The sequence below is a fragment of the Gossypium raimondii genome, chromosome 12 (assembly GCF_025698545.1).
Source record: "Gossypium raimondii isolate GPD5lz chromosome 12, ASM2569854v1, whole genome shotgun sequence".
NCBI lineage: Eukaryota > Viridiplantae > Streptophyta > Magnoliopsida > Malvales > Malvaceae > Gossypium > Gossypium raimondii.
In genome coordinates this window covers 9,749,545-9,762,278 of record NC_068576.1, presented here as the reverse complement: position 1 = coordinate 9,762,278, position 12,734 = coordinate 9,749,545, and the positions used below count along the sequence as shown (strand labels likewise).

General features: G+C 31.1%; 1 protein-coding gene across 1 annotated transcript; it reads right to left on the bottom strand.

Annotated features, from left to right (window-relative positions):
* Nucleotides 1–1,539: 1,539 nt before the first annotated feature.
* Nucleotides 1,540–3,429, bottom strand: LOC105763197 (uncharacterized). Its single transcript, XM_012581328.2, has 2 exons — nucleotides 2,850–3,429; nucleotides 1,540–2,047 (listed from the first exon to the last, which is right to left on the bottom strand). Exons 1-2 carry the CDS (start codon nucleotides 3,151–3,153, stop codon nucleotides 1,833–1,835), a joined length of 519 nt encoding a protein of 172 aa, XP_012436782.1. The 5' UTR covers nucleotides 3,154–3,429; the 3' UTR covers nucleotides 1,540–1,832.
* Nucleotides 3,430–12,734: the final 9,305 nt, after the last annotated feature.

Sequence of the window (12,734 nt, the reverse complement as noted above, 5' to 3'; positions counted from 1 at the left end):
AATTTGAAAAAAATTATGACTTTAAGTAAAGTCACACGTGGCATGATTTTATACAAGGGATAGAAGATTTGCATTCAACCTTATAATGAGTATATATAATCTTTTTAATGGTTGGGTGTATAGGAATTGAGCTTTGATTCTCCTATTATTAAAAGTGGATATGGATGGGGTGAGTTAAATTTTTTTATTTATTTCTTATAGAAGTTACAAATTTTATTTTATCTATTACAACAACATAAATTGCTTTAAATACAAAATAAAATATATATAAAAATTGAAAGGATTTTTCTGATAGAATGGTACACATGACTTTAGTAATAAGTTTTTTTTTTTTGCAACATTTACTAAATTAAATTCATAAAAGTAAATGAGCAACAAATTGTTAAAAATATTTTTAAAATTTTCCTTTTAAGTTAATATTAATTATTATAAAATATTAAATGACTTTATATAAATATTGCTATATATATATATATATATTTGCAACTAAAACCTTTTACCTATATAAATCACATAGCTCCTTAAAATTTTCAACTGTAAAATATTTATCTTTGTTACAATATCACAATTTAGTTTTCAAAATTTTAAAGGTTAAGTTTAAGTTTTAAGTTAGTTATGTTATTTAGCTTATAATTTTATATTTAAAAAAGTATATATATTAAATGATTAAAATAAATTTACATAGCATAAGGTTATATTTTTAATGATATTTATATTGAATAAATTTTCTTAAATAAATTTTCTAAATTGTAATTGTTTTGTCTGGATAAATAAATAAATTATAGAAATTTTACAAGAGAAAAAGTTTGGTACACTGCTAGTGGAGTTTTTAGACTCCACAAGCAGAGCCAATGGGTTGATAAGTGTTTCATAGGAGTATAGTAAAATATTTTTAAAAAAATAGACACGTGCAATTTTTAAAAGTTTTAAAAAAGAGAGACGTGCAATTTTTAAAAGTTGTTTGTGGAATAAAAAAAACACTCCTAATATAACAAATAGTAACACATTTTATTAAATTCAAAAATAATTATATTAAAATAAATAATATAAAATATACAGTATAAATATCATTATATTTGTAAAATTTTATAAAATAAAATAAAATCTTAAAAAATATATTAAATTTATCTTATAGTCAGACAATTTGTAAAAATCAACTCTTACATAAAATTTGAAAATAAAAACAGAGACTAGGCTAATCTTGAAATTACTAACAAATTTTAAAATTTTTGATACATTTATCGAAACAAGAAAATTCATTTTTAAATTTTAAAACATTGATACAAATAAAATCCCTTCTATAAATTCCTCACCTAGAGACATTATCAATATTATCTTCATTTAGAATTTTTTTTCTAATTAAATGTACATGGAACTAAAATACTCACTAATTTGCTGGTAAACCTACAGTATGGGTACTAGTCAGATAATTTAGTTACAACTATCTCAAAAGACAATTTAGGGGTGAAATCATGAAATGAAAAAGAGAGTTTTGATTCTCCACCCTCCTGGATTTTAGTACTCTGAAAACATTAGGAATAATAAAGAAATGACCTGGAACTGTATTTGATGCAATTACAGCACACCCCCAAAAGGACCTTTGAAATCCATAGTCGTATTAGCAGAGTACAAGATGCAATTAGTTTGAAGAAATTCTAAGTAATAAGCCACCTTAACCACAGCATTCCCGAGTCAACTTCCATTATAAACCTTTTTGGGTAGCTAGGCCAGCCTTGGAACTTGCAGATTGCACAAGGCAAAAAGGTTGGTTAGCATAAAAGACAACCTTAATGTATTTTTAGTATCGATTGCTGCATTTAATAACAAAGAAACTAGTTATTCTGTTTCGAAACTTCAGCTTCAGCCCTTGCCATTGGATCATCCTTCATCTCTGTTTCATCCTCTTTCTCCCCTTGTCGTTCTTCTGCCATTTTCTTCCTATGCAACTCCTCTGCAGCACGCATTGCTGCTTGGTTCTCTGCCTGAATACGCTGCATTTCTTCTTCTTGTTGCTGCCGCTCAAACCATGTGTCAGCATCAGCCCAAACTGCATTTTGTACAAAATGGGTCGTTAATCTCAGGAGCAAGCGACCAAGAAAATGTTCTACAATGAAAAGCCTAAAAGCAAACATTTACGATAAAAAGAAAAGAATTGACTATATTGAATCACAGTTACAAATCTCTAATCATAGCCAAAACATTCCCCAGACTCGATAGGATGAGCGTCAAAAAAATTCCTTGGAGGGGTTATCCTGGAGGCCACAAATACAGTATAAGAAACTAATACAAAATTACAGTCTTAGTTCAATTGGCACGATTGCTATTGCAATAACAAGGAAGACGTCCGATTTAAGGGTAGAAACGAGCTTGGTACCAAAAAGAAAGTGTCAAAACTCCCATCTTTTAAGGCTAGGAATGTAGATTCAAATAAACCCATGAAGAACCAAAGACAAACTTAATGCTACTATAAAAAGCTATTTCGTTTCAGATTTCTATGCCTCTCTTGATCTCTTTTGAGTCAACCCAAACCTCATTTATTCCATTTTTTCTACGCACCCACAAGTTCAAATTGCTGCATATTCAGGGATCAAAAGACGTCCACATTCAAATCAACCCAACAAATTCTTTAGTTGGACCAGAAGTTGCCAAAACATAATCCTAACTGTTTTAGCCTAAAGGGTATTTAACATATCTCTATGTAACCCCTTTATAGAAACCAAACTAAAACCAGAGGTAGAGCTTGAAGCTGAATCCGACCGCCCGATAGAAATAAGCACCTTTCGAATCACAGATAAAGAGAAATACATGGAGATAAAAGAAAGGAAAGGTAAGGGGATTAGAGAACATACTGGGTTGAGCAGCCCAGCCCTGCTCACCACCCTTGATCCGCTCAGGGAGGGCGTAGTTGACAGTGAGGACTCGACCATAGAGCTCAGCCCCATCCATGTTGTCCATGGCAGCAGCAGCATCCTCTTTCTCCAAGAAGGTAACGAAGCCAAAGGAGCGGTGCTTTTGAGTGGCCTGATCTAATGGAGTCTTGACGTCCTTTATGTCTCCAAAGGGGATGAAAGCTGCATGGAGGATTGTTTCATTCACTTCCTCTGCTAGTCCTCCCACGTACAACGTGTTCTTCTGCACTGCTTGCTGTGCCATTGTTTTAAATTCTTCCTCGATTCTTTTTTTCTTTGCTTTTTTTTTTCCCACAAAGCGCAGGGAAAGAATAAAAAAGAACAATCGGGGTAAAGAAAGAGGAAGGAGAAAAGGTTGTCAACAGCGGCGGATTTCGCAGCGGCGGATTTACAACCAGGGGATAATGAGACGGCAGAGTTTTAAGGAGGAAAGCAGATGTTTGTAATTGTAAATGTAGGGTTCTTTTTAGGTTTAAAAGCACCGTCAAAACGGTGCCGTTTCACTCTAAATAACAGACTGTCCCTTTTAGATGAGTATAGTCTCTCGTTAGACCTATATATAGCCAGTAAGTTTGGTCTTTGGTTGGAGTTTGTATAAAGGTTTTTTTCTAAGATTGGGTTTTGCTTGAATTTAATTTAAATAATAAATTTAAATTAATTGTAATAATATATAAATATTAATATAAAAATATATTTATAATATTTTTGTTGAGTCAAAATGTGTTGAATGAGTTGAGTGACATTTGATAATGCCCACCGCAAGTTTCCATTAAAGCATTTAAATAACTTACTTTATTTAAATTGATAATATAGCAGCTCGTTTTCAGTAGTATCGAAAATAATAGTTTTAGAACTCCATTTTTGAGATTCGAGTAGGTAAATATTATTTATTAATATTTACTAGTTTATTATAAAGATATATTAAATTTTAGTATGATAATTTTGTCAATGAAATGGTTAATTTAAAAAATTTAAATCGTAAAAATTATAAAAGTTAATTTAAATTAGTTAAAAGGTTTAAAAGATAAATGGTTAAGAATTTAAGTGGCAAATTATCCTTTTAGTTATTATGTACGGTTAGTGCGTCACTTTTATTAATTTATATGTTAAAATATAAGTTAAAATAAAATATTAAAAAGTAATAAAACATAAAACAAGGAAGAAAAGCATCACCATCTTCATTTTCATTTTCTTTTTCAACACTGAAACTCCATTGAAGGGAGCTTGGAGAATTAGGTTAATTTTTTCCTTGTATATCAAGATTTGCAACAACTAGTACATAATCGAAGAAAATGAAAAATTGTAAATTAGTCCTTGACACTTGTGTTACTGTTGTTTGTACTTGGTAAGTTCATAGGATAAACTTTTATATATAATTGTGATGTTTGTGGCTGTAGTGAATATTTTATGTGTATTGATTGTACCGTGATTTGTATGCAAATTGGTACGAATGTGAGAAACATATTGAACTACATTGAATTGTATAGATGTGTAAATTGTGCCCGAATGAATAGTCGGATAAGATGCAGTTGGCAAGCCAATAGGGTTAGTCACACGCGTGTATGGGATTTGCAATTTGATGCCTACTGATTTGCACTACAGTGTCTACTATTCTGTACTATAGTGCCTTTTGATTTGTACTACGGTGCCTACTGTATTGCACTTTGGTGCCTACTGATTTACACTATGGTGCCTACTGGTGTGGTGTAGTTACTCGCATCTTCGTATTTGTTCATTTAGTTCATTCGGTTGACTGTTTAAAGGAAAATGTATTTTCTGATTTTGTATAGTGATTGGAATGAATGTGTTCACATGGTTATAGGAACACTTATGCTTGAATTGAATAAAATGGTACATTTGTTTGATAGTTCTGATGAAATGGTATTTAGATGATTTATACGAATGAATGGATGATTTATATGGTTATATATTAAATGCTCACCTTTCGGTTGTGGTATATTGTGACAAGAAACTTAGTTAAACTTTTTATTTTGATATGCTAATTCTAATATGAGGTAAGTTTACGGTTTTAACACCTATGAGCTTACTAAGCATATATAATGCTTACTCAATTATGTTTCCTACCTTGTAGATATATTTTGATGAGCGTGAGGGTCGGATCAACTAGGAGCTCACACTATTCAACTTCTATCTCGGTATACCTTTTATAGTCCAAGAATCAGTTTTTCGACTTGTATATAGACTTAATATGCGTAATGTCATCTTGGATGATAATGATAATGATGTGTGTCAAATGCTTGAGTTTGATCATGATATGGTACATTTTTAAGTCTTGCTAAATGGTTGAGTCATTTTGAATGATGACTAATTTCAATGGAATTGGTATGAAATGCACAAATGCACAAATGTGTAAACTTATAAAAATGCACAAATGGTTCTGTTATTTACTGTACCACCCCGTAGCTTAGGTTTAGAGACTGGACCGAGTGAGGGGTGTTACAAACAATTTAATGAAGAAAATATTTGGATCTGTTAATGTGTTGTTATATTGAAGATACTATTTTCCAACTATGGAAACCAACCCTTGGCTATTAAAGACTTGATTAGATTTGAGTAAGTTAATTAAGTCCTTAGAATGAAGAGATTTGATCAAGATCATGATGCTAATATTGGAGAATATATCATTGGTTGATTGTGCTTTGAATGTGGGCACTGTAATAGCTATTTTCAAGTAGTTATTTTGTATTCACTTAAATTTCATGTTAGCATGTCGAAAGTGATAAATGCTTTGAGGCTTGTCTAGTTTATGTATGAGAGCTTATTAAGAGCATTTGAATCTGTTCATTAAGGAACTATTTTTCTAACACCCCTAACCTATATCCATCGCCGGAACCAAGTTACGGAGCATTACTAGAGTTTACAAATCAAACAGACAGAAATTTCAAACATTTCATATCATATAATATTCAGGTCAGAAATCAATCAAACTCATACATACTGTCCCTTATTCGAGTCCTTAAGGCCCAAAATACACGTTAGAAACAAGTCAAGACTAATTCGAAAACTCTGAGAATTTTTCGGAATACATTAAAAATTTTCAAAGCTGCAGGGGTCACACGGCCATGTCACACACCCGCGTGTCTAGCCGTGTGGGAATTCAAAGTAGGGACACACGATCGTGTCCCTGGTCGTGTCGGTGCCCGTGTAACTCTTTAACTTGGGTCACACGGCCAAGCCACATGCCCGTGTGCCAGACCGTGTACCCTTTTGAAATGGCCTCGCATGCTTGTGTGCTAGCCGTGTGTCTCACACGACCAAGTCAGACGCCTGTGTGTCTGGCTGTGTGGACATAAAAGGTGCCTTAAATAACCAATTTACCATTTTCTACATGCTTGGGCATTAAACAACTCAAAAATCATTCGTTTAACCAGTTCAAAACATGATCAAATACGTTCAAAACATACCAAAACAATCATCCTAAGTGCCTAACCAATGTACCTTAGTTGGTACCACAGTTATATCATCAAAACATATCATCAAAGCATCATTAAAATCCAAATTATAAACATACCAAATTCAATCCATTTTCCCTAGTTCATAAGCACTTAAACACTAACTTAAATTCACATGCACATATCTAAATTTGATTCAATTTATCATGCCATAATATGACTTCAAAAACAAACACATGTTTATATATATACCAAACCAACATTAAACTTATAACCTCATTTACAATCAATCCACAAAATAACTATTATTTAGACACCCTAGGTACATGTCGAAACAAAAGATAGACATCACCATATTTGAGTTTGAGATCGTTGTTGGATGCTGAATCGGCTATCAAAAAGTTAAGTACCTAAAATGCACACGGAAAACAAAACCGTACGTTGAGTAAAACTCAGTGGTATTTCTATAATCCGAATAATTAAAGACATAATAATATAAGATGGACATATTATTTATAAGCACAATTGAATATTTAAAACCATATTTATTCATACAATGACATTAGCCATTTAATACTCAATTCTCATCACTTGCTATATAATAGCTTTTCACAATTTGATCCACATATCATTTAAACAATGACACTAGCTATTCCATATTCAATTCATGAGTATATAACTCATGTATTCCATGTATTTACAACATATTTCACATTCTATTTTCAAATCACTATATCACTTCCGTTTCTCATACTATGCCATATCAATATCAATTATAGAACTTTATTATTTATTTACCCCTATTAACATTACTCAGACTCATACGGATACACGGATCCAACCAACACACCAGTTTGGCACCCAGTTCCTTATTGGATAAATCCGAAGTAGTAACTACGCCCAGCGCTAGATAAATTTGACACCCAGTGTCTCATCGGTTAAATCGAAGTAAATTGGCACCCAGTGCCTCATTGACTCAAAGTCGAAGAAATCCCTGAACTCTTCCTATCCTATGATATGTCATTTATATCCGACTTAGTCCGATACAGTTAATAGGGTTTAATTTCACATTTCATATGCAACCAATATACATTATTAAGTTTTCATATAATCACATATACACATGAATTTAATTCAACCTATAACAATCAATATTCAACTTTCACATTAACACATATATTCATTTCACTCAACTGTCAAAATGTCAAATACTCACCTCAACACTTACATATGTATTAAATTGAATTACAACAATAAACAACTAAATTCAGTTTATAGAAATACAAACTAGGAATTCTGAGCTATTCGACGTAGACTTTATCTTTCCCCTTTTTAGTTGAAGATTCTGGTACGACGTTAGTTATGGAATTAAAACAATTAAAATTCACCAATATAACACAATTAAATTTCATATTGAATATTTCAATTTTACTCAATATTTGCCTAAATTTCAATTTAGTCCCAAAACCGAGACTAATTTTTATTCTTCACATTTAATTACGTATTTTATAAAATTCCACTTTAAACTAAATTTAGCTCCCTATTTTCACTTAAACCCCTAAATTTTTAATTTTCACAATTTAATCCCTATTACTCAAAATTTACAATTTATTCTACAATTTATTCCTTTTTCACTTCTAGCTTAAAAATCTATCAATTTAATCCCTAATACTAAAATTAGTCAACATTAACAACACTTAAAAACTTAATAGTTACTAAAATTTCGACATGGGTCAGGTAATACTTAACACTGGGATTCCAAAAACATACAAATTACAAGAAAAATGACTAAATTGACTAACCAATTGAACTTCGAAATTTTTGAAGCACTTAGGCTGTGGGTCTGCTTCTTTCCTTTTTTTCTCTTTTTCTTTCTTTCTTTTCTTTCTAATTTTGGTTTGGCCTTATCTTTCTTTATTTCTTTTTCTTTTAATACTTATTTGTTTTAATATTATATAATATATATACTTAACAATTAAGATTTCATATTATAATATAATATATAAATTAAATTTACATATAATATATATCACTAACCATCCCACTTAAAGAAACAATGATAATATTGCTTCTTTAGTTCCTTTAATTATTCTTTAATCTATAATTCAACTTTCACCCTATATGCAATTTAGTCCTTATACCTAATTACTTTTAATTTATGCAAATCCACTTAACCAAAATCTAATTAACTACACAACTAGCTTCATAAATATTTATTAAAATATTTATAAAAATATTCTGAGTCAAATTTACGGGAACGGTGTACCGGGAATGCATTTTTTTCAATTTGGTCCTTTTTAATTAATTAACTATCGAAACGTTAAAATTTTTCAACGAAAATTTAATACCACCTTAATGACACTCCGTAAATATTTTTATAAATATTTACGGCTCTGTTTATAAAAATAAGGTCCCGATACCTCATTTTCTAAAACCACTTGAACTTAATAAATCACTTATATAACATAAATTATCAAATCAAAAATCTTTTTAAAAATCACATTTGACTCGTACATATTAAATAATAATATTTACGAACTTACTCGTCTGATTTGGTGACCTTGAAATCACTGTTTTCGACACTACTGAAAAACGGGATGTTACAATTTTTTAAAGTAAGTGCAAACTTAATTGCAAACCTTGAGTGTTTACTGCCCAAGTTTTCAATGGGAGAATTTAGAGATGAGTTGTAACACCCTTTCTCCAAACCGATTTACCGAATCTGAATATAAGATGTCACACTACTTACATACTTAATTAAATTTCTCAATTTGCAAAAAAAAAAAAAAAAACTATACTTAATATACCTCTTATTTACTTAAAATCCTTTATAAGACAATAAGTTTGAATAATACATTTATCATTTGTCACGAGTTTTCAAAGGTAAAATAAAACCTTACGGCAAATTGTTTGATAAAGTAGACATATTCGTGGCGTGTATTACTATTTGTCATTTGGAAAACATATTTCTATACATGTCCCTCTATATGCAGAATATTGCCCTCGCTCTACCACCATGACGCTTCCCTGACTTGGTCCTTCCCGGTGCATTAGTTCAATTCACAGACCTATAGGGGTGTGCATAATTCAGGTAAAACTGAAAAAATTCGGTTAGCCGACCGATTAACCGAATTCTGTCCGTTAACTGAATTTTTTTTGTTGGGGGTTGGTTAATTTTTTTATGATTTTTCAATTAACGGTTAATTCAATTCAAAACCGTCGGTTAACCGAAAAAATTAATAAATAAAATTATCCAACCCAACCCAATTACCCAACCCAATAAAACTAAAACTAAAGTCTACCCAATTACCCAACCCAATAAAACTAAAACTAAAGTCTACCCAATTACCAACTCAATAAAAATAAAACTAAAGTCTAATTCTGAGTATCTACCCAATTATACTTTTTTTTTTTTAGGTTTAATGCAAATGGAGATTTTTTGGAGAGAAGAAATGAATATAAATGGAGAATATGAAAGACTTACATTTCAATTGTGTGTTAATTTCAAGAATTATGTAATGTTTTTAATTATGTAGTGATTCAAAGACTTATGTAATATTTTTAATTAAGTAATGATTTAATTCTGGTAATTCGGGTGATTCGGTTAATTCGGTTAATTTTTAACCAAAAATAAAAACCATACAATTTTCGGTTAATTCGGTTAACCGACCTAATTAACCGAAAAAATTTCGGTTCTGTTAATGTTTTTTTTAAAAAATTTGGTACGGTTAACGGTTAAAAATTTTGGAAGGTCAGTTAATTCAGTTATAGTTATTTCGGGTCGGTTAACCGAATGCACACCCTTACAGACCTATACACCAAAAGACACATATAAATTCAAAGGAACTTAGTGGGTCTCACTCATTATTACCTTTTTATGGAGTCGTAGAATCTTTTGACTTAAGAGTTTGGGTTCCCTCTTAGACATTGGCAGATACTTACAAATTCTTAGTTCGCGGATAAACGTAAGTCAATCTCTACATTTAACCGTCTTATATTCATTTTACCTGACTGGCGAATCTCAGACTGTACATCACATTTTGAATCTCATTGCAGATTTCTTTGTAGTTCGTAGTTAGATACGCTTCCCATAACGATACCTATCGGATACTACACTTGACAGATTCTTTTACATGACCCAAGAAAATCCCACATTTGGAGGGTACCTTCACTACCCTATATTCTAATACGTAAGGTTCCCTGTCAAGGTAGTTCACTAAGGCGGATGCATCAATTGGTTACATTGTCATGTGTTCTATCAAAAAATGCCTTACAAGCATACCCAGATCGCACTAACATCTCACCATTTGATCATTACAGGATTCACTCTACAGACTTTCCAGATAACACACCACAAAGGCTTTCCACAAATTAGCCATAAAGGCTTTCCAGTTGATAAACCACAAAAGCTTTCTGCAGATTAGCCACAAAGGCCTTTTACATGATACGCCACAAAGGCTTTCCACAAATTAGCCACAAAGGCTTTTCACATATTAGCCATAAAGGTCTTCCAGATGATACGCCACAAAGGCCTTCTAGATGATACGTGATGAGTCCTCATCATATGATTATTTTGGACTATATCTTATTTACATTTTCCTGGTTTCTTGAGTATTTTCATTAATGATTTGACTTTTTTTATTTGTATTGTAAATATTGTGTATTTTTGGTATTTTTCACACATTTAGTTTCAATAAAATATTCTATGTGAAATTTGCAAGTAAAACAGGTTTGGGAAAAAGATGTCAATACATGGAACCATGATATTAAATGCACTGAACCTAAAGCTGATCCAAGATGATGAGTGAAAGTGCAAAGATCAAAGATTCAAATTTTGTAATTTGGACACTTTTAAAACTTCCGGTCAGAACATTTTTTAGTGTTTCGATCATGTCTCGAGCTTCAGGATTACATTTTAGGTGTACTTTATGTCATCGGAAAGGGGATTTCATAAGTCCATTAATAGTTCCTCTCTCCTTTACTCTGATTCTAATATGGATAACAAGTTCACTAGGCCTTTTGGCTTGTAACATTAGGCTAGGGCTATAGTAGGACGAAAAGTCAATTTAGGCTCAAATCTTAAGCATTAGTTACTTACGGATCATAAAAAAAAGCTTAAAGCATCATTCCTTACTTCCTCAATATGAACACTAATTATATTTTTAACTCTATTTTTTTAGACATCTCCTTATTTCTCCATCCTTCAAATAAAGCATGGATAAAAGAAGTTAAAAAAATGCTTTTCTTTTGACTTTTTTTAAAAAAATTCATGATGTATATACAAAGGATAGTGAAATCTTGCTTTATTCATTCTCTCTAGCTAAAGTATTAAATAGGATAAGTCGAAATATTAAGATACTTAAGCTGAAGGAATATGTCCAGTAAGCACTAAATAGTTAATGTAGACAAAAGGATTATGATTTAGCAATTAAGGCTTTATAGGCTAAGATAACAACATTAAACGAGGGAAAAATCTTAAAAGGCTCAAAATCAGGGTACTAAGAAAAATTATGCAAAGGTTGGCTCGAAAGGCTCAAACGATCCAAAGAAATTGCCTAGGTTTTCCCTTATCATGCATTTGGAACTACTCATCATATTTAAGGGTAATAAACCAATAGATTTTAAGATCATGATTAAGATATTACTTACAACCCATTACAAGTCATGATATCCATTACAAGTCATGCATATCATCTAAGACAGGTAATGTATCAAAGAAAAATTCAAAAGAAGATATTGTCAAAGAAAGTTTAAAGAGGAAAAATCCAAAGTCCTAATAAAACCTAATTACACAAAACCCATGAAACACATTCTATAATAGGTTAGCACTTAATCTTTTGATAATCATCAATTATTCAAGCTTACATACTTTAGTACTTTACAAGCATGTCAAAATCTCAAAAGTACTGGATATCTTAAATGATCTTGCAAAATATTTACTGACATCACACATAAACAAAACTGGCAAAGGATTTTTTAAAGAGAGAGGGAAGAAAATATGAAAAATGGGTGTTAAGATTACTCCTTATCCTCCTTTTTAACATACAATGATGCAATTTAAGAATGCTATTCACTCCTTACTTGCATTTTATATAAAATAAAATAAAATAAAATAAAATAAGGGTAGGCATTCTAATAATGTACAGTCTCAAGATTATTTTCCATACTTTGTTACATTGTTTACAATAACAACCCTTGGTGATTTTTTTTGAAGCAAACTTAGAATTTTCACAAAAGTATCCCCTACTATTGCCAAATTAAAACATTGTCCTCAATGTCAAAATCATGAGTGAAGTTTAGAGGATATGACTAGTGATAGTTGGTCAAGATTGCTATAACTAAAACACAACAATCTAGATATATATATATATAGAAATAGAAATATAAGTTAAACCCAAAAGTTGGAATAATG

Coding starts and splice junctions, on each gene's coding strand:
- LOC105763197 (XM_012581328.2), bottom strand. CDS start 3,153: ATGGCACAGCAAGCAGTGCAGAAGAACACGTTGTACGTGGGAGGACTA. Junction 2,048..2,849: donor GGGCTGGGCTGCTCAACCCA/GTATGTTCTCTA, acceptor TACAAAATGCAG/TTTGGGCTGATGCTGACACA.